Below are 25,532 nucleotides of genomic sequence, written 5' to 3' on the forward strand. Positions count from 1 at the left end.
CCCGCTCTTCTTTACAATACAACGTGCCGTGAAGCCAACTGGTGCATGTAAGGCGGACACTTAAAAGGAGAAGGCGTCACGCACTGTGGGACCCTCAGGAATGCCAAACAGATTTTCCGGAGGAGTTCAAAGGCGCTGGAGTCGACCAATGGCTCCTTTCCGTTCCCTGCGCCATCCCCTGCGCAAGCGCAGCGACGGTTCTCGCGTGGCCATTGGCTCGGGCTAGGGGTGGGTCCGGAACCTGCGTGCGGCGGAACCTTTTCCTCTGCGCTCCAGGTTGCGCGGGGCGAATCTCTGTGACGCGTTTCCGGGCGCCCTACTTCCGGGGCATGCGGCGCGGCGAGCTGGGTTTTAAACAGCCATGGCCCTGCGGGTCTGGCGTCAGCGGACTCTGAAGCGGTGTCTGGACGAGGTTGGTGAGAACACAGGCCGGCCAGAGGGCTTCCTCACGTAAGTGCGCGGAGCCCGGGCTCGGGATCGGGTCCCGGTCTGCGGCGGGCGCGGGCTGCAGGCCCCTGTCAGTGTCCGGGATAGAGGGAAGCTAACGGGAGGCGTACTGGTAGATCTCTTTTCCCCAAATTTCAGATAGTTTCCGCCCCCTTAGCCTGTCAGAATTTCAGTCGTGTGCAGATTCACAGATACTAAGTTCACACTTTTGTGCATTAAGGTGGCTCATCAGCAAGATGGTCCAGATTCTTGGGGACCAGAATCTATACTTAAAATTGACGTTTCATTCACATTTGATTTTGAACAAGACTGGGGCCTTATTTCCCCCTTTAATTTAAGAGTACCGCGAGGTTACTACCAGACTGACGAATCTCAGAGCGAAGGCAGGGACTGTGGGGGGTGGAAAGGGATTAACCAAAGATCTTACGTGTGTATCCCATGGACACAGACAATAGTACGGGGAAGGGGGGTGGGGCGCATGCGAGGTGGAGCGGGTCACTGCGGAGGGGGGGCGAAGGTGACGTCTGTAATACTTTAAACAATAAAGATACATTTCTTAAAAAGTCTCCTTTAACTTCCTCCCCTGCTCCCTTGCTAGGATTCAAGATGAATTGGCATCAAGCTTCACTTCCTTGACAAAAGTGCTTTATGACTTTAATAAAGTGCTGGAGCGCGGCAGGATCCCCGGGAGCCCTTTACAGAAACTGGTGATCGACCGTTTTGACGAGGAGCAGATTTGGCAGCAGCTGGAGCTGCAGAATGAGCCGGTGCTGCAGTACTTTGAGAGCGCCGTCCGTGAAACCATCGAGGACGGAGACCTCAGCCTTCTCCCGGAGGAGGAAGAGCAGGAGGGTGGAGAGGATGGCTCGGAGATGGAGGCTGAGGGCCAGGAGGGCCTAGGACAGGAGGAGGAGGAGGAGGAGGAAGGGTCAGACCTGAGCAGCGATGATCCCAAAGGAGAGGAGACAACCAGACATCCCAGCCAACGTGATCTGAGGAGAAGCCCCGTCTTCAGCGATGAGGATTCCGACCTTGACTTTGATATCGGCAAGCTGGAACAGCAGAGCAAGGTGCAAAGCCAAAGGCCCAAGAAGCCCAGGGAGAAGTCCGTAGTGGACGACAAATTCTTCAAACTCTCTGAAATGGAGAGCTTTCTAGAAACCATGGAAAAAGCAGAGGAACGAAAAGGTGACGACGAGGACGAGGACGAGGACGAAGAGATTGACTTATTTGAAGATCTTGATTCCGATGGAGATGAGGGAGGACTGTTTGGGCGTCAAAAACCTAAGGTAATATGTTGGGAGAGGAGAGAAAGGGGACCTTCTACCTCCACAAATTGCATTCTGTTCTGTTTCTTCCGGAAGAGGTGGAAATATCTCAACACTCCCCAGGGCGTAAGTGAAATACTTAGATCGGCTCAGAGAAATTGACGGGAAAGATTAAGCCGGAGCCACCATTGCCTTCTCAGAGGCCACTGTAGCTTAATAGCCATAATCACACCTGTCAGACCTTCAGCACTGTCCCTCAAACATGTGTTTTCACCAGGCACTGCAAATACTAGTGACAGGGAGGCACTTGTGTACTTGATCAGGCAGGGATCTTTTGGAAATCATTGTATATTTTATTGATTTTTTACAGAGAAGAAGGGAGCGGGATAGAGAGTTAGAAACATCGATGAGAGAGAAACATCGATCAGCTGCCTCCTGCACACTCCCCACTGGGGATGTGCCCACAACCAAGGTACCTGCCCTTGACCAGAATCGAACCTGGGACCCTTCAGTCCACAGGCCAATGCTCAATCCACTGAGCCAAACCAGTCAGGGCTGGAAATCATTGTAGCTAGAAGATGTAGAGTTAGGAATATTGTGTAAAGGATTCCTACTTTTAGTTGGCTAGGGTCTAGTGGTTCTTAGGGTTTCTTGGTAGTGTCATCGGCAGGCCAGTGTTCCCTGTGCAATGTTAACATACACACATAAGCACGGCTTAATGCACGTTCCGTTCCTGCCCTTCATGCAAAGTGTCTGTGTTTCAGTCGGGTAAAAGTTCCAGAAACCTGAAGTACAAGGATTTCTTTGATCCCGTTGAAAGTGACGAAGACGTGGCAGATGCCCCCGATGAGGAACTGGGCTCCGGTGAAGAAGAGGGAGAGCCTGCTGAACGGGGAGCAGAGGAGAGCCTCTCGGACACGTGAGTGTGTTCGGTGCCCTTTCCATGCAGGCCGGGCGTGGCCCGTCGTGCGCATGCTCGCAGCGTCATGGGCCTGAGGAGTCGGGTTCTCAGAGGTCCCGTCGTCTCCAGGGAGCCAGAGAAGGTCCACGTGGAAGGGCGTTAGAGTTCACCCAATAAGGGTCCATCAGACCTTTAGTGCAAGGAGCTTTGATTTGGTTTTGTGCCAAGAAAGATAAACTATTGCTATTTGTGTGAGATGACTTGGTATTATAGATTGATGAGTAATTTTTTCCCTTTTTTTTTTTTTTTGGGTAATCCTCACCTGAGGATATTTTTTCCATTGAGTTTTTCAGAAGAATGTAAGGGAGGGAAGGAAGGAGAGGGGGGGGGAGAGAGAACCATCGATTGGTTGCCTCCCACATGCACCCCAATCTGGACCAGTGATGGAACCTGGAACCCTTGGGTGCGGGGGCTGACGCTGTAACCACTGAGCTAGGGCAGTAATTTATTTTCTTTACATTGGCCACTTTTTGTTCTATTTCACCTAAATCCTTCTGTCATTCCTTAATAACTGGATGCCTTGAGAAGTTCTGGATATTTAGTTGCATTAGGCATACAGAAGAAAACTTGCATTATGAGAAAACGTGTTTCTTTTTGTTTCCCTAATGAAAAGGGGTGTTCTTCCTTTGATACGTGTTTTGGTATCACAGGGATGAAGAGAATGACCTTGAAGAAACTGAAGACAATAAACAACGTAAAGAAACGTCGAAGAGGGTGACCTTCGCCCTGCCAGATGACGAGGAATCTGGAGATGACGAGGAACCTGAAGAGACAAGCGTCTTAAATGCACAGAAAGATCCTGCTGAAGTTAAGTCCTCCTTTGAAAAAAGACAGGAAAAGGTAATAAATAGGAATGTAAGGGATTTGTTACATGCTTTCGTGACTGGAACTTGCAGACTGCTAACTGATCTACTGTGTTTCTTGGTAGAATGCTGACTTATCCTTTAAAAAACACACCTTGCTCCTCTGTAGCTCACACTACGTAGGGACGCCCAGTGGAAAGCAGCTAACTTGTAAAAATGGGCCCCGTGACTCTCAGTTTGGGGCGTCGCCGTAAAAACCGGCTGCTTTTCTCTCCCTGCTGTGTTTGTACCCGTGGCCTCTCTTTCCTAATCAGCTGCCCTGAGAACCTCTCCTGGGAACTGTAGCTGCTCTTACGCATACGGCCTCTTGCTCTGAGGTGCTGAGCAGGCGGCTCTGTGAGTACCATGGAGACAACGGTATTTAGCACCATCTCAGGCACATCTTCCAAAAGTTGATAAAATTGATGCCCAGGTCACCTGACTTCAGAAGATGAAATGCCATTTGAAAGGAATATAGCCAGGCTCCAGTTATTTGGCTCTGTCACTTCCTTGTCTTTTAGAAGTCAGCGATAACTTGGATTGGGGTGTAGCCGCAGGGTCAGGCTCCATCAGACACTGATGTTGCCACGGAAACATGACTTCATCTTAGAATGCTCTAATAACAAACGTCGTCGGTGGCTTGTGAATGAGGTAGAGGATGTGAATACGAGAGCCCAGAAATATAGCCAGCTGCTTCTGGAGGGATTTAGCGTCCCACAGACTTGGCGTTTCAGTTCAGCGAGGAAAATCGGGGGGATGTAGTATATTGCAGCTCCCCACCACAGGCAACAGGAATAGGCCGTCACTACTCTCCGGAGCAATGCATTTCTTTCCCACTTTTAAAAACATCAGTTGCTCTTACTCAATTATACGTCCAGTTGTGTTTCCGAAGTACGTAATAACGCTTCGCCGCTCCCTCTCAGATGAATGAAAAAATCGCGTCTTTAGAAAAAGAGCTGCTGGAAAAGAAGCCGTGGCAGCTTCAGGGAGAAGTGACGGCACAGAAGCGCCCGGAGAACAGCCTGCTGGAGGAGACGCTGCACTTCGACCACGCCGTCCGCATGGGTACGGCCCCGCCTGACCCGGGAGCTGGGGGGCAGGGCCCGAGAATGCCCGTCCGGCAGGTTCCCGGGTGTGGGTGCTGCGGCCGAGGCCCGCCCTGTGAGACCCCCTGGCCTGGTTTGTATCCACCTAATCGCACGTGTGCTGTTGCCTCCAGCGCCGGTCATCACCGAGGAGACCACGCTCCAGCTGGAAGACATCATCAAGCAGCGGATCAGAGACCAGGTCCGTGGTGGAAAGCGCCTCGGTGAACGGTGGCGGGCGTTTTTAGAAATAATGCGATCGTCTTTGGGGAGCAGCAATGACTGATGCTCTGTTTTCATAGAAGTTTTATGTCGGCTGCTCACATAAAGGCCCGCAGTCTGCACTGAAGGCTCCTCAGCGTCTGTGGTGTGAGGCGCGGTCCTCACTGGGTGCGGTGCCGGAGGAGAAACGGGGCCAGGGCCATGGCCAGGGCCCCTCGCCGTGCTGGCCCGCTGGGTGGTGTGGGATGAAGCTGGTGGCGGGCGGTGGCTGTGGTGACTGACATCTGACTCGATGTGGTCACACCCAGGACCCGGGGTCTGGGCACAGCATCTGATGTGACAGACCAGGGGTCTGTTTTTATTCAAATGTTACAAACCGAGCGAAGAGCTTTTGCTGCAGAATTGGTCTTTTGTCCGCTTGGAATACAACGGGAGTGTCTGCGTGTGTAATGAGAGGGGCTTTCGACGTGCGTGCGTGTGTGAAGTGGCTGAAAGCAGGAGGGGCTGCAGGGTGGGCGCTGCCTGCGGAGGGTCTTTACATTTGAGTGACACAAGACAAACCTGAATCTTGGCTGTGAACACACCGTGATGGGGAAACAGGGACTTCAAGTGGGTAACCAGGAGAAAGGCGCGTTTAAAACAAGCGGAAAGGGCTCCTGCGGGGGCCCGCTCTGCTTTCCCTAGACTTACTCTCTGTGAGGTGAGCAGTCGCTTCAGGGGTGGGAGCTGCTTCCTCTGGGATGGTCGTAGGTGGGACGGGGCAGGTCCGTGAGCGAGCCTGGGAGGAAAGGAGACGATGTGAGAGTGTGCCCTTCCCCCTCCCTTCTCAGGCGTGGGACGATGTCGTCCGGAAGGAGAAGCCCAAGGAGGACGCGTTCGAATATAAGAAGCGGCTAACGCTGGACCACGAGAAGAGCAAGCTGAGCCTCGCAGAAATATACGAGCAGGAATACATCAAGCTCAGCCAGGTGAGGTGCCACGAAGGCACAGCTGTTGCTGAAAGGAGAGACTGGGAGAACCAGTTCTGTGCTGGCCGAAATTCATCAGACAGAAACCCTGAGCTCTCGGTCCCCTGGTCTCAGGGTGAGGCTCCACGCAAGCCGGAAGGGTGGGTTATAACGTTCCCACTGAGCGGAGAGCGAGGTTGTCTTGTAGTTAACAGTGGTCACCTGATACTTCACAGCTAGTTATTAACTTTTCCAGCTGTATTACAGTAGTGCTACAATTAAACAATATATATTTTATTGATTTTAGAGAGGAAGGGAGGGAGACATAGAAACATCAGTGATGAGAGAGAATCATTGATCGGCCGCCTCCTGCACACCCTACACTGGCAACTGAACCTGCAACCCGGGCACGTGCCCTGATGGGGAATCGAACCGCGACCTCCTGGTTCCATAGGTCGACGCTCAACCACTGAGCCACATGGCCGGGCAGTGCTGCAGTTTTTAAATCATTTCTCATTCATCCTGTAGAAGTTGCTGGTGTGTTTTATAAGATTATTGGTGAATCCATTCATACTTTTAGGTCTGGTGGGTATTTTTGGTTTTTCTTTTTACTTAGATTCTTTAAAAAATATTCCTACGTAGGACAGAGTCGTATTTCCAATATAACAATTGTCAGTTATTCCTTTACATTTGGTTTGACAGGAATGCGGCCAGTTGTGCTTGGGGATGAGGTGACGTTGTTCCCCTGCCAAGGCCGTTTAAGACTCCCAGCAGCTCGGTCAGTTAGGCCCGTCAGCAGCAGGAGCAGCACTGCCCTGGCAGGGAGAGCTAGGAGGCTCTGGGTCCCAGTCCTGGCTGCCTGTCCCCGGGCACTAGTGGAGGGACCTGTGTCCCGCCCAGGGGTGCTGCCAGGAGGCTCGGTACACAGGCCGGGGCTGTGGGGTTCTGTCCGGTGACGTCCCTTAAGCCGCTTCGTCTGATGGTGTTAAACCTATTTTCTCAGCAAAAAACAGAAGAAGAAGAAAACCCAGAGCACGTGGCCATCCAGAAGATGATGGACGCCCTCTTCCTAAAGCTGGACGCCCTCTCCAACTTCCACTTCATCCCCAAACCCGTGAGTGCGCACCCTCCTGCTTGGACACGGAGCAGCTGTGGGCGCGGCCCTGGCTGAGCTTTGGGGAGACCAGCCCTTCATTTGGCTTCTGCTAATCAGAGTCTGTTTTTAGGAGCTGGAAAAAGAGAAAACTTACTAAGTATTGTTCCAGTGAACATTTTCCCTGGTATCTTTTTCCATATGTTTCTTTTTTATTTAATACATTTTTTAATTGGTTTCGGGAGAGGAAGGGAGAGGAAAGGAGAGACAGAAACATCAATGATGAGAGATTATCATGGATCAGCTGCCTCCTGCTCGCCCCCCATTGGGGATCGAGCTCGCATCCCAGGCATGTGCCCTGACCAAGAATCGAACCGTGACCTCCTGGGTTATGGGTCACGGCCCAATCACACCAGCCGGGCTCCATATGTTTCTTACAGTGAGCTCTTCCCCCCTCCCCTCACCCCCCCAATCAAGGGCAAGTTAATATTTACAGAAATCAACAGGTTCTATTAAACAGATAAGATTGAGAACATACACAAGCATGGGAGAGGGGAATAGTTCAGTCCCAGATGAGAGAGCTGGTGTGTGAATCCGGCAGAGGTGCCATGCAGAAGGGTAGGACGGGGTGCCCCTGGGGCAGTGCTGACACGGGAGACCTCGACTCCGCAGGCAGCATGAGTGCTGCCCCGTTAGCTTGGCTTCCACCCTCAGCACAGCTCATGTTTTAAAGAACCTCCCGAAAGCATTTTATGTATTCGATTTTAAGTTACTGGGTTCACAATTCAATTCTTTCAGGTGCGACTGTTTCTTACTTCCTCATCCATGTGTTGTCTTTTCCAGCCCGTTCCGGAGATTAAAGTTGTGTCCAACCTGCCGGCCATCACCATGGAGGAGGTCGCCCCCGTGAGCGTCAGCGACGCAGCTCTCCTGGCCCCAGAGGAGGTCAAGGTGAGGAGCCGGGTGAAACGCGCAGTATCGGCCGATAAGCAGTGTTCTCGGCCAGGTCTCCGTTTATTGTCATTCTCCTTGAGTTCGTAGTTTTCATTCTAATGTATCTCAGCAGTTCCTAAGTATAATCAAATTAATGTTATAATGGTATTTAATATTCAAATACCAGACTCCTATAATCAGCTGTTACTACGATTTGCAGATATGAGACTTATTACAAAAGCTGTTGGTAGGCAGCCAGAATCAGTATCTTGTTCTAACCCATTGCATACTAGCGGGCTTAGGTTTCAAACAAATGGCATGTATTGCACACATACTAGCAATCTTTTAACGTCAGCATCTCCCCCTCATGCTGTCCGTTTAATGCTTTTCTGGAATGGAGTCGGGGTCTAGAACACGAGCCTTTGGGTGTCGGTAGAGGGTGGCCCAGCCGAGTGCGGCGGTCCCTGCCCGTGGACACGGCGCTCACGCCTGGCACAGTGACGCCGGTCCTGCCCGGATCTGTCTTCCCGCTGGCCTAGCAGCACAGCCCCTCTCCCCTCACTTGCTTTGCTGCTCCCGCACCCACCCCTTCAGAGACTCTGCCGGCGACAGCCCCCGCAGCTCGGCTGGCCGCTGAGGAGAGCGAGGCAGCTGAGCGCCACCCGGAGGATCTCCTGTCTCAGACCCTGCAACCAGCCCAGTGGCTGGCGTCAGCCGCTTAACCCTGGGGCCCCCTCGGCAGGTCCTGGGGCTCAGGCTGGAGTCCACGTGCTGTTGGCCTGACTAACCAGTATGTTGGTGGTTACTTTTTAAAAGGAAAAAAATAAAGCTGGAGATATAAAAACCGCTGCTGAGAAAACAGCCACAGACAAGAAGCGAGAAAGGCGGAAAAAGAAACTGAGGAAGCACATGAAACTGAAGGAGAAGGAGAAGCGCAGGAGACTCCTGGAGAAGAGCAGCGCCCAGCCCGCGGGGAAGCTCAGCAAGGCCGCGGCTTCGGAGCAGCTCAGGCAGCTGACCAGAGCCGGCAAAGCCTCGCTGCTGAAGGTGAGTCCGCAGGCGCTGGAGGGGCCGCTGGGAGGCGCGTGGCAAGGTGTAGGTGCCCACGGTCCACTGGGTGGCAGAGCCGGCGACACCGCCCACCTGCGGGTGCGGAGGCCCCTGGTGACCGGACACAGCCTCACACTCTGCTCCTCACAGCGTTTCCTGCTACTCCCTCTGCCCTCTGATTCCAAGAGCACTGGAGCAGCACCGAATGCGTAGAGTATCTCTGTGCTGACCGGTTGAGTGTTTCACAAGTTCGCCTAGTCCTTTTTCAATTTATATATATATATATATATATAGTGTATCTGTATTTTTATCCTCAACCAAGGATATTTCTTTCCATTGATTTTTAGAGAGAGTGTGGGGGGGAGAGGGGGGCGAGAGGAACATTGGTTGCCTCCTGCCGGGGCCAGGGATCAAACCTGCCACCCAGGTCCAGGCCTTTGACCGGGAATTGACCCCGGGACCCTTCAGTCCATGGGCCGACGCTAACCACTGAGAACACCAGCCAGGGATCATTCCTATTCTGACAGGATGTCGTCGTCATTGGGGTTCTTTGCCGTGAGCACATCTGTACATGAGCACGTGTTATTTTAATTGCAGGATGAAGGTAAAGACAAAGCCTTAAAGTCCTCTCAAGCTTTCTTTTCTAAGTTACAAGATCAAGTGAAAATGCACATCAGCGATGCAAAGAAGACAGAAAAGAAAAAGAAGCAGCGACAGGACCTTTCTGTTCATAAATTAAAGCTGTAATGTACTTGGACTATAATGTAAATATGAATGTGAGTTTATATTCAGTCACCGTTCTGTTTTATAAATAAAGTTTCTTTGAGAACTCTGCTTGGCCCGGGTGGCAGATGTTTGAGGACTCCTCGGTGTAAAGAGAAACTCCAGACTGCCTTGGAAAGCCCCGTGCGGGCCGTGCAGGAGACAGCCCAGCCATGATCCTCTCTCATCACCGATGTCTCTCCCTCCCCTCCCTCTCCCTTCCCCTCTGAAATCAATAAAAAAAATTTATTTTTTAAAGTGTTATTACCTTTACAGCGAGGCCTTTCCTCCCCGCCTCACTGCGATGCTCCTTTCTCTCCAAAGGGCTTGTCTTTTAATTCTCGACATAATACATTTTTTGGGTTTTTCCACTCCTTCCTCAACCAGAACGTATTCTCCATGAAGGCAGGGGTTTCCCCACACCCAGTGGACATCACCTCACTCAGGGGAGGCCCCCACTACCTATTTAATGGTGAATTCCCTGTTCGTGTCCCTTTCCTCTCTGGTGAGTTCGTTCAGCACATCGATGAAGTTAGTACAGAGTTAGCGCTGGCCCGTGTTGCAGGCGATGAGCGGCGAAGGACAGCGGACAGGCCCTGGGCTGAGAGAGCGTACGTGGTGGTCATTCTTGGGGACACTGGTGGCAGCTGGTGTCCGTGCCGCAGGGCTGACCGATGAAGTCGCTTTTCAGTGATGACACACAGCCATTATTAGAAATTAAATTGCACAAGCTCACAGCTAAGCTAGATTGAAAATAAGTACCCCAAACTCATCACTCCCTAGTTACGCTAGTCCCCGCTTACCCACCATTTCCCTTCCACCATTTCAGTTACCTGTGGTCAACCGCGGTCCAAAAATGTGAAGTGGAAAATTCCAGGTATAATTCATGTTTTAAATTGCCTGCCATTCTGTGTGACTTGATAATTTCACAAGGACCTGCTCGGTCCTGCCCGAGTGAATGGTGCCTTTGTCCAGCATATCCAGCTGTCTCCGTTATCAGATCAGTTATCAGAGAGAGATCACAGTCGCATAACTTATATTATGCATATTGTTATCATTGTTCTATGTCATTATTAGCTGTTGTCAATCTCTTCTAAGTTAAACTCAAGCATCGGTATGTCTTTGTAGGAAAGTATGCAGGGTTCGGCCCTATCCGCGGTTTCAGCCATCCGCCGGGGGCTTGGGAGGAACCCCAGGGCGGCACCCCCTTGGGAAGCAGCAGGGCTGGGTGGGTAGAGCCCGTCTCTGTCTCATCCCAGGAACCCGCTTCACTTTGACACCGACGGCTCCCCCCACACGCGGCCTGCGCCCCGACCGGGAAAGGGAGCGCACGTGCCGGGGCGCATGCGCGGTCGGCCTCCTGCAGGGCTCCACAACCCTCTGCCGCCTGCATGGAAGGAAGCCTTCCCGGAGGAGGAGGGGAGAGATCGATCACTCGGGCCTCCGCTGGGCGAGCCTGTGCGCGCCGAGACGCGGGGATCGGCTGGTTGTGCCTGGGCGCGCGGAGCCCCGTGGGAGGTGCGGGCCGCCGGCCGGGGGGGCGCGGAGTGCAGGGGGCGCGGCGGGGCCGGGCTGGGAGGGAGGGAGGGAGGAAAGGAGGCAGCGGGAGCGTGGGAGGCCCCCGCGCGGTGGCGACGCCCCAGGCGTGCACCATGTGCGCGGACGCGGCCCCAGGGAAGGGCCGGGCTCACCCCGCGCCCCGGTTCGCTGGCAGCAGCTGCCGGTCGTGCAGGCAGGAGTGACCCGGGCATCCTCTCTCCCGGAAACGGTTACCGATGCCGTGGGTTTAGGAAGGGATCGGGTGTAGCCACATTGGGGGGATCATTGGGGGCTCACAGCGAGGTCGGCGAGCCCAGTGCCAGGCCGTGCCTTAGGCGGGTCGCGCTGAGCGTGCACGGGGCGCCCTGCCCGTAGCCGCCCCAGGCTTTTCCTCCGCGGTGCCCGGCTCTGGCTTCGGAGCGCGCCTAGCCTTCTGACGCGCACGTGGTGTGTTCTGCAGGGAGTACGTGCTATGCAGTCCAAGGGAAGCCCGCTCTCTTCCCCGAGACACAGCCAGGTTCTCCAGGGCGCATGATGCCAGGGGGGACGTCGCCCGCGAGAAAAAGGACCCGTCGAAGCCTGTCGAGCAGCAGAGCGAAAAAAAATGCATCCAAGTCCATCGTGTTGTGTTTCAACAACGCGCCACCCGCCAAGCTTGCCTGCCCGGTGTGTAGTCAGATGGTGCCCCGCTATGACCTGAACCGGCACCTCGATGACATGTGTGCTAGCCGCGATGACGTCACTCCGGTGGCCCCCGGGCTGGGCGGCGTCCCGGGTTCAGCCGTGGCCCCTGGAGAAAGGGTAACACCGGAGAAGTCGCCACCGTCCAAGACAGACTTCACCCCCGAGCAAAGCGACTCGGCAACACGGGGCGCGCAAAAGCGGACCAGCCCCTACTTTCAAGGTACCGATGGCGGCCCGTGCCACAATCCAGACGCCGAGCTGAGATCTCGCCCCGTCCAAGTCGTTCCTTTGGGAAGCCTGTCGTCCAGGTTATCCAGGAGGTACCTGCAGACGAAAAGAGCCTCGGAGAAGAACGAGGCCTCGGCCCCAGTGGTCAGGGTGGTGGCCAGTTGTGCCGAGGCGGAGGACGAGGATCCGGGCTTGGAGAGCAGCTCCCAAAAGGAAAACCTCTTTTCCTGTGATTCTCTTCCGGAGCAAGATCCTGTCGAAGGCCCCTCGTTGATGGCAGCTGCAAAGCCAGGGCCTCCCCAGGACTGTGGGAGGTCCACCCTCGCTCCTGCCTCCCCAGATAATGCTGTGTTATCGCCCCAACGAACTCCTGGGAATAAATTACCGTCCGCTTCCCAGGACAGCCGTGCAGAGCAGGAGAGCGTCGGACAAGCGGATGGTGAAGGTGTCGGGACACGTGAGGCCGGTGTTGGTGAAGAAACCCAAGTCCCTGAGGCTTCGGAATCTGAAACACAGCTTTCTTGGGAGGCGCCATCTCAGAGCTCTACCCATGACGCTTCCGAGTGGGGGAACTTCCGCAAACTCCCTCTGGAAGGTGACAGCGGCTTAGAGGGTGAAACCGCTCTCGGGGTTCCTTCGGGGCCGGGGCCGAGCTGCGGTGTTCCTGGTGACACGGTCCCAGCGCCGCCGCCTGGCCACCCTTACTACCTCCGCAGCTTCCTGGTGGTGCTGGGAGCCGTCTTCGAGAATGAGGACGACAGCATGCTCTTCGACGAGCAAGAGAGGGGAATCGTCACTAAATTCCATCAGTTATCAGGTATCGTAAGCGTGTGCTGTCGGGGTTTTGTCCCCCATTTGCTGGCCTGATTCAGGCCGTGAGGTGATGAGCAGCAGTCTACTGGCCACAAGGAGTCAGTGTGGTTTCAAGAATCAACTGGGAGCACTCAGAGGAGTCAGCCTTCTTCTGGTCTCCTCTAGGTCAGGATATGTTTGCAAAGGAGACACGATTTTGTGCCCTGTGATGTCTGTTCCGGTAGTTTCCTGCCTGTATATGTATACAGCAGGCCCTCCGATAATGTTGTGTTTTAATAGATTTTTACTGACTTCAGAGAGGAAGGGAGAGGGAGGGAGAGAGAGAAACATCAACGATGAGAGAGAATCATGGATCGGCTGCCTCCTGCACGCCCCACACTGGGGATGGAGCCCGCAACCCGGGCATGTGCCCTGACCAGGAATCGAACCGTGACCTCCTGGTTCCTAGCTCGATGCTCAACCCCTGAGCCACGCCGGTCGGGCTCCAATAATGTTTTGTTCATTATCTTCTCATTATAATACTGATGAGATGCCATAGGAACTAAACTCTCACTTATATCAGTTATTCTGCGGCGGAATTGGTTTTGTTACACTTTTCCCTTAAAGTCGCAGGACGTATTGATGTCATTGGTAGGTGACAAACAGCCTTTTCTGGATGAAAAAATAAAGAGCTAGCAGTGCGACTTCGCAAAGCGCCCTCTGCGTTCTGAGCGGCCGCCCGGGCCAGGGCGGGCTGTTGGTTTCTGCACAGCCTCCTCAGACATGAAAGCGAAGGGAAAGAGCAGGAGGAAGCAGACCACGGTCGGCTGAAGCACATTCCCCCCAGCAATATTTTAGGCTCCTGGGCTTGCCTTTCCGAGTCTGGGCGTGGAGGAAGTGGAAGCGGCCAAGCTAAACTGGTCCATGTAAAAATACGCCTGGGCTCCTTGGCAGCCGCGGTGGCTCTAGGCCAGGGTCCAGGTTTGCAACAGAAACCACCCTGTCACAGCCTCGCTGTTTACCCACAGGGCCGAGGGGGAACCAGCGTCCCTCCCGCGGCAGGAACGGCTGGCGGGGAGGCCACACCGACCTTGGGTGCCCCGTAGCCAGGTCTGACTTCTCAGTAGATTTTTTTAAAAACCCGGAACATGACGACTCACGTTAAAGTGAAAGGTTTTCGTTTTAAATTCGCACAGTGGAATTATGACGGAGTTCCTCGTGTTGCTGTTAATCCTCACGCAAGAATTTTTTTCCATTATTTTTTAAAAGAGAGTGGAAGGGGGGAGGGAGAGAGAGAGAGAGAGAAAGATCGATGTGAGAGAGACACATCAGTTGGTTGCCTCCTGCACGTGCTCCCACCGGAAATCAAACCGCCAACCCTTGGGTGTGCGGGCCGATGCTCTAACCACTGAGCAACACACTGGCCAGGGCCAGCCCCTCCTTTTTTGTGGGAGAGAAAATGAAGTCTCAGGAAGGTGCCCCACGGTGGACAAGTGGCAGAACTGGCCCCGGGCTTCCCATCTGGGCATCTCCCTGCCCCTGGGGGGCGAGCACACGAGCAAGGAGACATTCCCCGTGGGGGCTTTCTGTTTCAGGTAAATTACATCTTCCACAGGAAGAAAAGGGTTCTGGGGGGAGACCAGCTGAGGAGGCAGGCATGTACTTCTAAGAGGGATACGGTCCCTCGGTTTTAAAAAGGAAGCGAGACCCGTCCGTTGTTTTGGAGAAGAAAGGTAACATCCTCCCCTGTTTTCCTTCACCTGCTTGCAGAGCGTGGTCAGAAGTTATACGTCAGACTTTTCCAGCGCAAGTTCGGCTGGATTAAGAGGCATAAGTTGGAATATGAAGAGATCGCCCCCGACTTGGCGCCCGTGGTTGGAGAACTGGAGCGAGCCGGCTTTCTGCAGACAGGTACGGTGCATCCGGGGAAACGTAAGGGGAAAACAGGACACGAGGAGGGACAGCGATGCCGGTGCCGTGCCAACTGCTGGCTGGTGCTCCATCGAGAGTAATTGTGTGTTGTAATAAGTCACTCACGTGAAGGCCAAGCTCTTCTGTGCCTTCGGGGTTCAGACAACGAGGATAATGAAAGAGTGCCTGCACTTGTTTTCTTTGTTGTTGCTAAGCCTCACGCAAGGACAGTTTTTCCACTGACTTTTAGAGATTGGAAGGGAGGGAGTGAGGGGGAGAGAGAAACACCGATGCGAGAGAGACACGCCGATCGGTTGCCTCCTGCATGCACCCGACCTGGAGCCATGGACCCAACCTGCAACCCAGATACATGCCCTTGACCAGGAATCGAACCCGCAGCCCTTCTGTGTGCGGGCTGATGCTCTAACCACTGAGCACACCAGCCAGGGCAGGTCTCCGTTCCTTTTCAGTGAGAAGAAGGTCTGTTATACCTTCTCTGAGTTCTCTATTTTTCATACCCGGAGATAATTGGTTGGGCAAACTGACATTTCCCACAGCGAACGCCATCTCATTTGCATCTAACTACGCTTCCTTAGAGTAAAGGACGCGAGAACATGCTGTGACTCTTTAAAACTTTCCTTTTTTTAAAAAAAAAACATTTCAGAATCCGAGTTGCAAGAACTCCCCGAAGTGCTTGAACTGCTTTCCGCTCCTGAGCTGAGGACCCTGGCAAAGACCTTCCGCGTGGGGAGCCCCGGTGGGCAGAAGCAGCAGCTGGCCGAGGCCTTGCTCAAACTGGCCAGACAGCCCTCCGTCTGCACCTGGGGCAAGAACCCGCCCGGAGTCGGGGCGGTGATCTTAAAGAGGTGCGTTGGCTCTTGTGACTGTAAAATCATTTGGAAATACCGAGCGCGCAGATTACCTTCTAACCGCCAGTCCCTGCTTGGGAACTGTCATGGCTGGTTTCACTCGCAACTCGACTGGGAAGGGAGGAGAGTCCGCGTTCATTCCGCTAGCCTGGGGTCCTTCATGGTCTGTTACTCATACATAATTCCTGTGACACCGTCCTAATTTCTAAGACCGCGGACGATCTGGAGGCGAGAAAATACAGGCGATAAGCCTTTTGGTAAATTCCAGGATTTGTTATTCAAGAAAAATGCAGTTCTAACTGCTATTCTTGCAGGATTAGAGTAAACTATTCAGTCAATTTTTTTGGGAGGGGGAGGGGGGGACTCTCCATTAAGCATAATACTTAATCTAAAGCAGTGATGGCGAACCTTTTGAGCTCGGCGTGCCAGCATTTTGAAAAACCCCAACTTAACTCTGGTGCCGGGTCACATATAGAAATTTTTTGATCTTTGCAACCATAGTAAAGCAAAGACTTACATTTTTGATATTTATTTTATATATTTAAATGCCATTTAACAAAGAAAAATCCACCAAAAAAAAAAAAATGAGTTCGAGTGTCACCTCTGATACGCGTGTCATAGGTTTGCCATCACTGATCTAAACTGTGCCTGGAGTCAGAAGGGAGAATCGCTAATGTCAAACGGGCAATACCTTTACGTGTTTTCCTGCTATTCAGGACCAGCGCCAGCCCACCCGGCTCTCTCCTGGAGCCACACGGTGGGTGAACCATTGGGAAATGAAATGTTCCTGAGGCCTCCCCGAGTGCCTAGTGGGCTCCTGGCCCCAGAGAGGCGCAGAGACGCTCCAGGGCCACACGGCAGGAGGGCGGGTGGCCTGGAGGCTGAGAACAGGGAGCACCCCACCCCTGAGCCTGGCTGTCTCTGAGCATCACCTGACGTCCAGATGCTGAAAAGCAGGAACGTGATTTCCGTGTCCTGGTCTGTGTCTCAGGGCCAAGGACCTGGCGGGCCCGGCGCTGAGGGTGTGCAGGGGCCCCCGGGCGGTGTTCTCCCGGGCCCTGCTGCTCTTCTCCCCGACCGACTCCCCGGAAGAAGAGGACGCCGCCTGCGGGGGGCAGGGCCAGCTCTCCACGGTGCTGCTGGTGAACCTGGGCCGCGTGGCCTTCCCCCGGTACACGGTCAGCCGGCGCGCCCGGGTCTTCCAGGACAGAGACGACCTCCTCAGGTCAGAGCCGGGCGCTTCCCCCTCCCGCCAGCCGCCTCGCTCCTCTTTCTGGCCGCAGGGCAGGCCGACGTTCACAGTGAGAACGGCCCTTTCTGCTTTGTTTCCTGGTTTTCTTTCTGCCTCCCCTGCGTGTACATGCCTAAGTCTCTACAGAGAAGGTAGAAATGTGCTTGGCCCGGCCGGCGTGGCTGAGGTGGTCGAGTGTCCACCTGTGAGCCAGGAGGTCACGGTTCGGTTCCCCGTCGGGGCGCATGCCCGAGTTGCGGGCTTGATCCCTAGTAGGGGGCGTGCAGGAGGCAGCCGATAGCTGTTTCTTTCTCTCTCTCCCTCTCCTTTCCTCTCTGAAGTCAATTATATATATAATTTTTTTTTTTAAAGAAATGTGCTTAGATTACAGTTGCCAAAACCAGTGAGTTTTGGTTAGAGCTGCAGACGTGACCCTGTCCCCTGGCAGGGAGCATTTTTTAAAACGTAGACATTCGCACACACCTGCCCTGTGACTCTGTGGTTGGCATGAACGAGCTGAAGGTGAATGCCCTCCTAGTAATGAGACTTCAGAGAGAGCCAATACCGACTTACGAGCTTACACCAGACCCGGGCCCGTGACAGACAGACATTCTCAGGTCCGTTTTGGTAGATGGATTTAGGAACATTTGGTTCGACTGGCAAGAGTAGGATTCTAGACCAGCGGTTCTCAACCTGTGGGTCACGACCCCTTTGGCGGTCGAAGGACCCTTTCACAGGGGTCACCTAAGACCATCCTGCATATCAGATATTTACATGACGATTCATCACAGCAGCAACATTACAGTGATGAAGTAGCCACGAAAATAATTTTATGGTTGGGTCACAACATGAGGAACTGTAGTAAAGGGCCAGAAGGCGGAGAACCACTGCTCTAGACTGACCCGGGGGCTCCGAGTGACGGAGGCCCATCAGCGTCGCATTTACACGATGGAACAGGTCACGTCGCCGCGAGGTGCGAAGGCTGCTCTCTTTCTAGTCCCCCGTGTTCGTTCTGGGCCACTCCAGGGAAGCTACAGGTTCCGTTATTACTAGAATAGACTTTAATCATTTCCACGTTTTTCAAAGACACGCTTTTGCCCTTCGGCGCTGGGTCGAGGGCGGGGGTGGAAATGTCTCACGTAAAGGCTCGCTCGCATCTGACACCGAGATGGCGTGGGATGTCCCCCCAGGTACGCCGCCGCCGCCCACGTGCTGAGTGACATCTCTGCCGCCATGGCCGCCGGGAACTGGAAGGAAGCGAACGCGCTCTCTCAAGGCGCCAGGAGGGACTGGAAGGAGCTGAAGAGCCACCCTTCCCTGAGGTGAGGGTTGGGGGTGTTTAAAGCGCCCGCCAGAAGGTACTCACTGACCGAGCCGTTCCTGCCACTTGGGGCCGTGCTCTTCACGAGAAACCTTCTGCCTGGGTTCTGGGGTCGGACCTGCTGGGCCGTGACCTTCCAGCGGCTCTGCAAGAGGAAAGGTCTGTGAGTTTGGGGGTTTCGTATGATTCAGATCCCTGTGCAACAAACATTCACGTGAGCACGCGGGGCGGGGGGCCAGGGGCTATCGGTGGCTGTCCCTCGGGTGCCGGCTTCCCCAGGTATTGCTCAGCTGAACTCAGTGTGCGGGGAACCCAGCTTCGGACAGATGTAGGAAGCCCGAGTGCCAGACCTGTTCTCTCAATGGAAACTCAAACATAGGTGTTGTTCCGAGAAAGAAAACCGAGCTGGCCCGGCCGGCGGGGCTCAGCCATTGAGCATCAACCTATGAACCAGGAGGTCACGGTTCGATTCCCGGTCAGGGCACAGGCCTGGGTTTCGGGCTCCATCCCCAGTAGGGGGCGTGCAGGAGGCAGCCGGTCCATGATTCTTTCTGAGCATTGATGTTTCTAACTCTTTCCCTCTCCCTTCCTCTCTGAAATCAATCAATATATATATTTTAAAAAACAAAACAAAACACTGAACATTTACTTCCAAATTTCAAGGTCACAGCACACGATCCTTTATTCTTATTTTTTTTGTTACTTATTTTAGAGAGCGAGGAAGGGAGAGGGAGAGAGCGAAACGTCGACGTGAGTGCGGCCCGTTGCCCGCCTGCCTCCTGCTCGCCCCTCCTGGGGATGGAGCCGGAGAGCCAGGCATTGCACAGGCCACGGTATTGAGAACAGACCTTTTCCTAAGAGCGACGCCTTCCGTCCACCGTGTGAGCTTGTGCCCGTCTCCCGGCCAACGGGCCCGGTGACCCAGCTGCGTGCACACGTTCCCTGCAGGCACCACGAGGCCCTGCCACCCTTCCTGCGCTGCTTCACCGTCGGGTGGGTGTACACCAGGATCCTGTCTCGGGCCGTGGAGATCCTGCAGCGGCTGCACCTGTACGAGGTGAGTGCACGGACTTCCGGCCCGCGGGCTCCTGGGCCGGGGGGAGCGTGGCTGGTGGCCAGCTGTTTTGGGAGCTGACGAGTGTGCCCCCGTCCGGCCTGAGGGTCACGCCGAGCTCGTGGGGCACCGGGGAGGTCTCCATCCAGCTCGGCGGGGAGCCCCCACATCTGCTGTGTCTCCCGGACAGCTGTCAGGGACCGTCTGGAGATAGTCACAAATCAGAAACGCGGTCGTGTCCCTTGTTATACCGAGCCGCGGGCGATGGCTCAGGGTGACCTCGGTTACGTTGGGCATCCTGTATTGAGAAAATGGCGTTTCCCAGAGCTTATGCCCGAGCTGGGTCCCAAGAGGATCCATGGCAGGGGCTCGGGGAGTCTGTGGACCCCACACGTGTGTGTGTATGTGGGGCTTGTGTATGTTTCTGACGGGGAGTCAGATGTTTTAAAGAGATCCATGAGCCACACAGAATTCGCATAATGACTGAACAATTTGCATACAGTTAGACCCACAAGTCTCCCTGCTAAGGGATCCTGCCCGCCCCACATTCCTCCCAGCCTGACCTGCTGGGTGCCAGGAGTCGGGTGGGGATGGGCCCCGACCAGGGCTCGCCGCCTGGACCTGGATCCTGTGTGGCCGGCGCCGGTGACGGACATGTGTGCAGGGATGTCGTGCAGTGCTCCGGGCGGCAGGGGACCTGGTGGGAAGTGGGGAGCCTGGGGGAGCTCGGGCCACTCCAGGGGCGGCCTCGGCCTCACTGGATGGAGAACTGAGCTCTGTGCGCAGACGCCGCCAACCTTGTTTGTGTCCTTTGGTGGGTGCGCATCTAATGAGCTTCCTTTGTCGTCGCCACAGGAAGCCGTCCAGGAACTGGAGGACCTTTTGTCCCAGAAAGTCTATTGTCCCGACAGCAGAGGCCGGTGGTGGGACCGGCTGGCTCTCAACCTCCACCAGCACTTGAAACGCCTGGAACCGGTACTCAGTCGCTAGGCAGGGTAGCCGACAACGAATGCCTTAAGAACCAAATGCAGTTAGGACATTCGTGTTTTAAAATATATATGTTTTTATTGATGTCAGAGAGGAAGGGAGAGGGAGAGCGAGCTATAGAAGCATCACTGATGAGAGAGAATCACTGATCGGCTGCCTCCTGCACGCCCCACACGGGGGATGGAGCCTGCACCCTGGGCATGTGCCCCGACCGGGAATCGAACTGTGGCCTCCTGGTTCATGGATCAATGCTCAACCACTGAGCCACACTGGCCAGGCAGGACTTTTTTTTTTTAATCTTTACTGTTGAAAGTATTGCATATGTCCCTCCTTTTCCACTGACCCCTTCTAGACCGCCCCCGCCTCTGGACATTCATTTTTCAGACCTTTATCTGTGCTCTCCCAACACGAAAAGAAACAAGGTCGCTAACCCAAGCATGACAATGAAGGGAGCGGGGTTGGCGGTGGGACCTGTGCTGGGATTTAGGATTAATCGGGGGTCAGGGGTCAGGGGTCAGGGGCCAGGAGCACCGGACGCCTCCGCCCTCAGCAGGCGCTTTCTGCTGTGGAAACGGGGCTTGTTCCCTGCTGCCTGGGGCCTCCAGGAGCTGGAAGTCTAGTGCAAGCCCTTTTTTTTTTTTTTATAAATATATTTTATTGATTTTCCACAGAGAGGAAGGGAAGAGGGATAGAGAGTTAGAAACATCGATGAGACAGAAACATCGATCAGCTGCCTCCTGCACGCCCCCCACTGGGGATGTGCCCGCAACCAAGGTACATGCCCTTGACCGGAATCGAACCCGGGACCCGTCAGTCTGCAGGCCGATGCTCTATCCACTGAGCCAAACCGGTCAGGGCTGCAAGCCCTTCTGAGTGACTCCCTCTGGGAAGCCCCGGGCTTCGCCACTGAGCAGGCCACCTTCCCTTCCGGGCGCTGGTGTTCTCTGTGGCCGGGATCTTGGAAGTGGAGGGACCTTCTGTGGCCAAACAGCTGCGCCCCTGCCCGGTGGCAACAGTGGCCCTTTGTGTGGCCGCCTGCGCCCCGCCCGCCTCCGGGCCAGCCTCGCCGGGGCCATGAATGGAGGGCTGTGCCCTGGGAGCGCTCGCTTTTCCCGGCAGCACATGCAGTGAGTCAGGGTGACATCGGATGGAAAGACGGACCCTGGGCGTGGACATGGGGCGGGGTGTTTTCACTGCCTCAGACTGAAGGGGCGCCTTGTGGCCGAGCGTGGGGCCGGGGAGCTGTCTTCTCTCGGGGAGGAGGGCGCGGTGCTTCCGTACCTCTCAGTGGTCAGGTCATTCGGCCGAAATAGCAGCAGAAGGCACCTGCCGGCCCCCAAGAGGCCGTGCTGAGGTTGCTGCTTCTTTCATGGTAACAAAGGTCCACGCGTTGACAGCTCCCCCCGCCCCCTCCCGGGACCCTGTTCTCTCCAGGCTATCAAGTGCATCGCAGAAGGGCTGGCAGACCCCGAGGTGAGGACGGGGCACCGCCTGTCGCTGTATCAGAGAGCCGTGCGCCTGAGGGCGTCGCCCAGCTGCCGGAGGTACCGGCACCTCCTCCAGCAGCTGCCGGAAGTCACCGTGCAGGATGTGAAGCATGTGAGTCCCGTCCTGTGGGTCCTCCCGAGGGGAGACAGCCAGGAACCGTTCGGGTGTCACCGTCTCGTAGACTTAGGAGACCGGCGCGCACTGTTGACAGGGGCGTGGCCACCGCTCTATCCTCACCCGTCCTCCTGCCTCGGGCCGGGCTGGCGGGCTTGCTCAGGCCCTGGGTTGAGCGACTTTCTGGAAATCTCCGGGGCCAGCAGCTCGCAGACTTTGCCGGTGTCGCCTTCTTGGTCAGGGCGCTGGGAGAGCAGCTCCGGGGCCCACATCTCCCCCGGGGCCGAGGCGGTGACCCGGCCTCAGAACGGGTGGCTGGGGGGGTGTGGGCCTGGGGGTCCCCAGGTTTGCCCCCTGCAGCTGCAGTGAGGCTCATGGCCGTCCTCCTGTCGCCGTCTCAGGTGACCATCACGGGCCGGCTGTGCCCGCAGCTTGGGATGGGCAAGTCCGTGTTTGTGCTGGAGGCCGGGGGGCCCGCCACCCCTGCCACAGTCCTGTGCTCCGTGGAGGAGCTGGCGCTGGACCATTACAGACGCAGCGGCTTCGACCAGGGTAACTAAGGCCAGCATCTCCTGGCCTCCGGGCACCAGGGACGTCAGCTGTCGTCCACCCCTGTCGCCGCTGACAGCGGGGGCGGGCCTTGCGGTCGGGCTGAAGGACAGGTCCTGGGTGGCAGCACCGGGGAACCAGAGAAGGCTGAGAAGGAGCAGGGACTTGCCTTCCTGGCAGAGTGAGCTTGCTCCATCCAGGTCGGGCGGGGAATCAGTCAGTGACCAGCAGACTTTCTCTGTCGCCCTTTCCAAGGAGTGGGTGGCATCACCCCACTGCTCCGCGGCCCTGCACTTTGAGAACCACTTCTTTACGGCTCTGACATGTGCATGTGGCTTTTCCCGGGGTCACTGAGACTCGCATTGGCTCCCATAGGTAAGCCACAGAATGTAAGAAATGAGCCCGGCTGGTGTGGCTCAGTGGTTGAGCGCCGACCGATGAACCAGGAGGTCACAATTCGATTCCCAGACAAGACACATGCCTGGGTTGTGGGCTGGATCCCCAATGTGGGGCGTGCAGGAGGCAGCCAGTCAGTGATTCTTTCTCATCATTGATGTTTCTCTCTCTCCCTCTCCCTTCCTCTCTGAAATCAATAAAATTAAAAGAAGAACCAGGAACGGCTTGAAAATGGCATCTGAAGCCCAGATAGTTTGGTGGTTCCTTTCGAATCGAGGAGGCAGGTTATGGTGGTGGTTTTTCAGCCAGAGAACACGGGTCTGTGTTGTGTGTGGCTTTCCTTAGGGATCCACGGGGAGGGCTCCACCTTCATCACGCTCTTCGGCCTCCTCCTGTGGGACATCATCTTCATGGACGGGATCGCAGACGTCTTCCGGAACGCCTACCAGGTAACGGGCCACGCTCCAGCCCCGGGCGTGCTCTCTGGGTGAGCAGGCGCGTCTGCACGTCCATGATTCGCGCCCATCAGAAACCTGCCCGTTACGGTCTCTGGTCACGGTGCTCACTCCAGAGTCAGGTTTGAAACTTTAAGCCTATTTACCCTCAAAAGAAACGTTAGTTTATCTGCAGCCTCGACCTTTGGGCCCGTCAGGGTCCGGGGGTGCGCCAGGTGCTGCGTCACCTGTGCCCCCCGAGTTCCATGTCGTTTACACGCCTCTTGGGAAGAAGAATGCGCCGGTTCAGCCAGATGGGCCGGTGTCCGGGCGTTGACTGGTCTGACGCGTGGGTTCCCACCAGGCCTTCCCGCTGGACTTGTGCACAGACAGCTTCTTCGCAAGCCGGCGGCCGGCCATCGAGGCCAGGCTGCGGCGGATCCACGCTGCCCCCGCCGAGCACCTGGGAGCCTGGGTGGCGGCCACATGGGAGGCCCAGGAAGGCAGAGCGGCGTCCGTCGTCAGCTGGGACCGCTTCGCTTCTCTGCAGCAAGCTCAGGTGAGAGTCTGCACGCCACACACACACACACACACACACGGATGTGTACCTGCGTGCCTGCATCTGTGTAAACACACATGCACATGTGCATATGTATCTATGTATGTGTGCATGTGTGTATGACAGTATCCCAGCCCCGATGCCAGTCATCGAGGGGAACATACATGTCAGGGCATCCAAGCCCCGGTGATGCTTCTCCCCCTGAGCTGACAGCTTCCCTTTGTCTGACCTTTGGCCCCGGCAGTGAGGACGCTGCCCCTGTGGCTGCTGCCTCTGTACGTCATCGCTGTCACATTCCAAACGGCTTGCTCACTGCCCCAGGACTTTCCCGCGGGCAGGGAATGGTGACAGGCAGAGGAAAGCTGGCTTCGCAGAGCTGCCGGGGGTTTCCACCAGTGGGATTCCACGGGGTCCGCCCGCCCTGGGATCCCTGGGAGCATCCCAGGGCCTGGGGCACCACGGGGCGGCTGCTGACCCGGGCGTTCTGTGTTCAGGACCTCGTTTCCTGCCTGGGGGGCCCCATCCTCAGCGGGGTGTGCCGGCGCCTGGCCGAGGACTTCCGACACTGCCGAGGCGGCCTCCCCGACCTGGTGGTGTGGAGCTCCCGGGACCGTCGCTGCAAGGTCAGTGGAGCCAGAGTGGAAGGGCGTACCTGTGACCTGACGAGCGGCCTCATCCAAGGCCACAATCTAATAGCCTTTTCTCGCCTGGTTGCTGGCAAGACTGAACCCCTAGAGAACGCCTGGACCGAGGGCCAGGGCTCCTTGGGGGTGGCGGGTGGCGGAGGCCGCCCCGTTCCCTGCGTGTGGGCCTCCACGGGCCGCGTGTGTGAGCACAGTCTCTCCTCACCTGGTCCCCATTCCGTTCCGTCCTCTGTGCTGTGTTCTGTTAGTAGAAGCTAGTCACCAGGGACAGCCCACGCGCAAGGGAGACCTCTGTAGGGTGTGCACACGGGGGGCCCGGAGGCGGGGGAGCTGTGTTTGAAGCAGCTCCCGTGTTGTGGGCGAGGCACCTCCCTTGCCTCGCAGGTGGGGTTGCCTTCTTGTGAGTTTTGCGACTGAGTTTTAATTCTGGATACCAGTCCTTTATCAGATATATTTCGCCCCAGTCTGTGCCTGGATTCTTCGTTCTTCTCACTACTGTCTTTTCAAGAGCAGGAGTTTTAAATGTCGACAGTGGTGCAGTGGGGTGAGCCGTTTAAATACCTAGTGGAAACTCCTCCGGCTTGTTTGGTGGCTGTTCCGTTTCCGGAGACTAATTCCGTGAAAACTGCTCTTCCAGCTGGTGGAAGTGAAGGGCCCCAACGACCGCCTTTCGCACAAGCAGATGGTCTGGCTGGACGAGCTGCAGAGGCTGGGGGCCGACGTCGAGGTCTGCCACGTCACGGCAGTCGGAGCCAAGAGCAGAGGCCTTCACTGAGCTGTGGGTGGGAGTCTCTGGTCACACGCGGGGCTGAGATTCTCAAAAGCATGAGTGTCATCGATTGCGTTTCATTTTTATTTTGATACTGTCAGCAATAAACCGGATGGTGAACTGGGTACCGGCTTGAGGACACACATTGAGCCCACACGGCAGGTCGTGAACTTTTGAAATGATGAAAACCTTAGTGGCCATTTTAGGATTGGAAACATCTAAGTTGCAGGGAAAAAAAAAAAAAAAAAAAAAAAACCCGAAAAAGAAACCACCACCAACAAATGAGACCACTCACAGCTTTTATAAAAGCAGCCGGCAAAAGGTTTCCTCCGCCTTTTATAATTACCCAAGAG

General features: G+C 55.5%; 2 protein-coding genes and 2 long non-coding RNA genes across 4 annotated transcripts; 2 read left to right on the top strand and 2 right to left on the bottom strand.

Annotated features, from left to right (window-relative positions):
• Positions 1 to 316: 316 nt before the first annotated feature.
• MPHOSPH10 (M-phase phosphoprotein 10) lies at positions 317 to 9,682 on the top strand. The gene is made up of 11 exons (XM_070400651.1): positions 317 to 450; positions 1,046 to 1,736; positions 2,480 to 2,634; positions 3,327 to 3,516; positions 4,442 to 4,583; positions 4,738 to 4,805; positions 5,656 to 5,793; positions 6,776 to 6,886; positions 7,709 to 7,816; positions 8,615 to 8,845; positions 9,446 to 9,682. Exons 1-11 carry the CDS (start codon positions 362 to 364, stop codon positions 9,593 to 9,595), a joined length of 2,073 nt encoding a protein of 690 aa, XP_070256752.1. The 5' UTR covers positions 317 to 361; the 3' UTR covers positions 9,596 to 9,682.
• On the bottom strand, positions 7,324 to 10,856 carry LOC138998513 (uncharacterized). Its single transcript, XR_011469180.1, has 3 exons — positions 10,444 to 10,856; positions 9,879 to 10,293; positions 7,324 to 7,934 (listed from the first exon to the last, which is right to left on the bottom strand). It is a non-coding gene; the product is annotated as an uncharacterized lncRNA (long non-coding RNA).
• Positions 10,857 to 11,207: 351 nt separating this feature from the next.
• Positions 11,208 to 25,304, top strand: FAN1 (FANCD2 and FANCI associated nuclease 1). The gene is made up of 13 exons (XM_070400649.1): positions 11,208 to 12,878; positions 14,624 to 14,764; positions 15,429 to 15,630; positions 16,625 to 16,858; positions 18,055 to 18,186; positions 19,134 to 19,242; positions 20,095 to 20,214; positions 21,661 to 21,825; positions 22,230 to 22,380; positions 23,119 to 23,222; positions 23,572 to 23,766; positions 24,261 to 24,389; positions 25,048 to 25,304. The coding sequence occupies exons 1-13, from the start codon at positions 11,681 to 11,683 to the stop codon at positions 25,183 to 25,185; spliced, it is 3,018 nt and encodes a 1,005-aa protein (XP_070256750.1). The 5' UTR covers positions 11,208 to 11,680; the 3' UTR covers positions 25,186 to 25,304.
• Positions 17,043 to 24,388, bottom strand: LOC138998512 (uncharacterized). Its single transcript, XR_011469179.1, has 3 exons — positions 19,034 to 24,388; positions 18,235 to 18,330; positions 17,043 to 18,111 (listed from the first exon to the last, which is right to left on the bottom strand). It is a non-coding gene; the product is annotated as an uncharacterized lncRNA (long non-coding RNA).
• Positions 25,305 to 25,532: the final 228 nt, after the last annotated feature.

Source organism: Myotis yumanensis, unplaced genomic scaffold (assembly GCF_028538775.1).
Source record: "Myotis yumanensis isolate MYYU_CA2020_CCGP unplaced genomic scaffold, mMyoYum1.0.hap1 SCAF_20, whole genome shotgun sequence".
Classification (NCBI taxonomy): Eukaryota; Metazoa; Chordata; class Mammalia; order Chiroptera; family Vespertilionidae; genus Myotis; species Myotis yumanensis.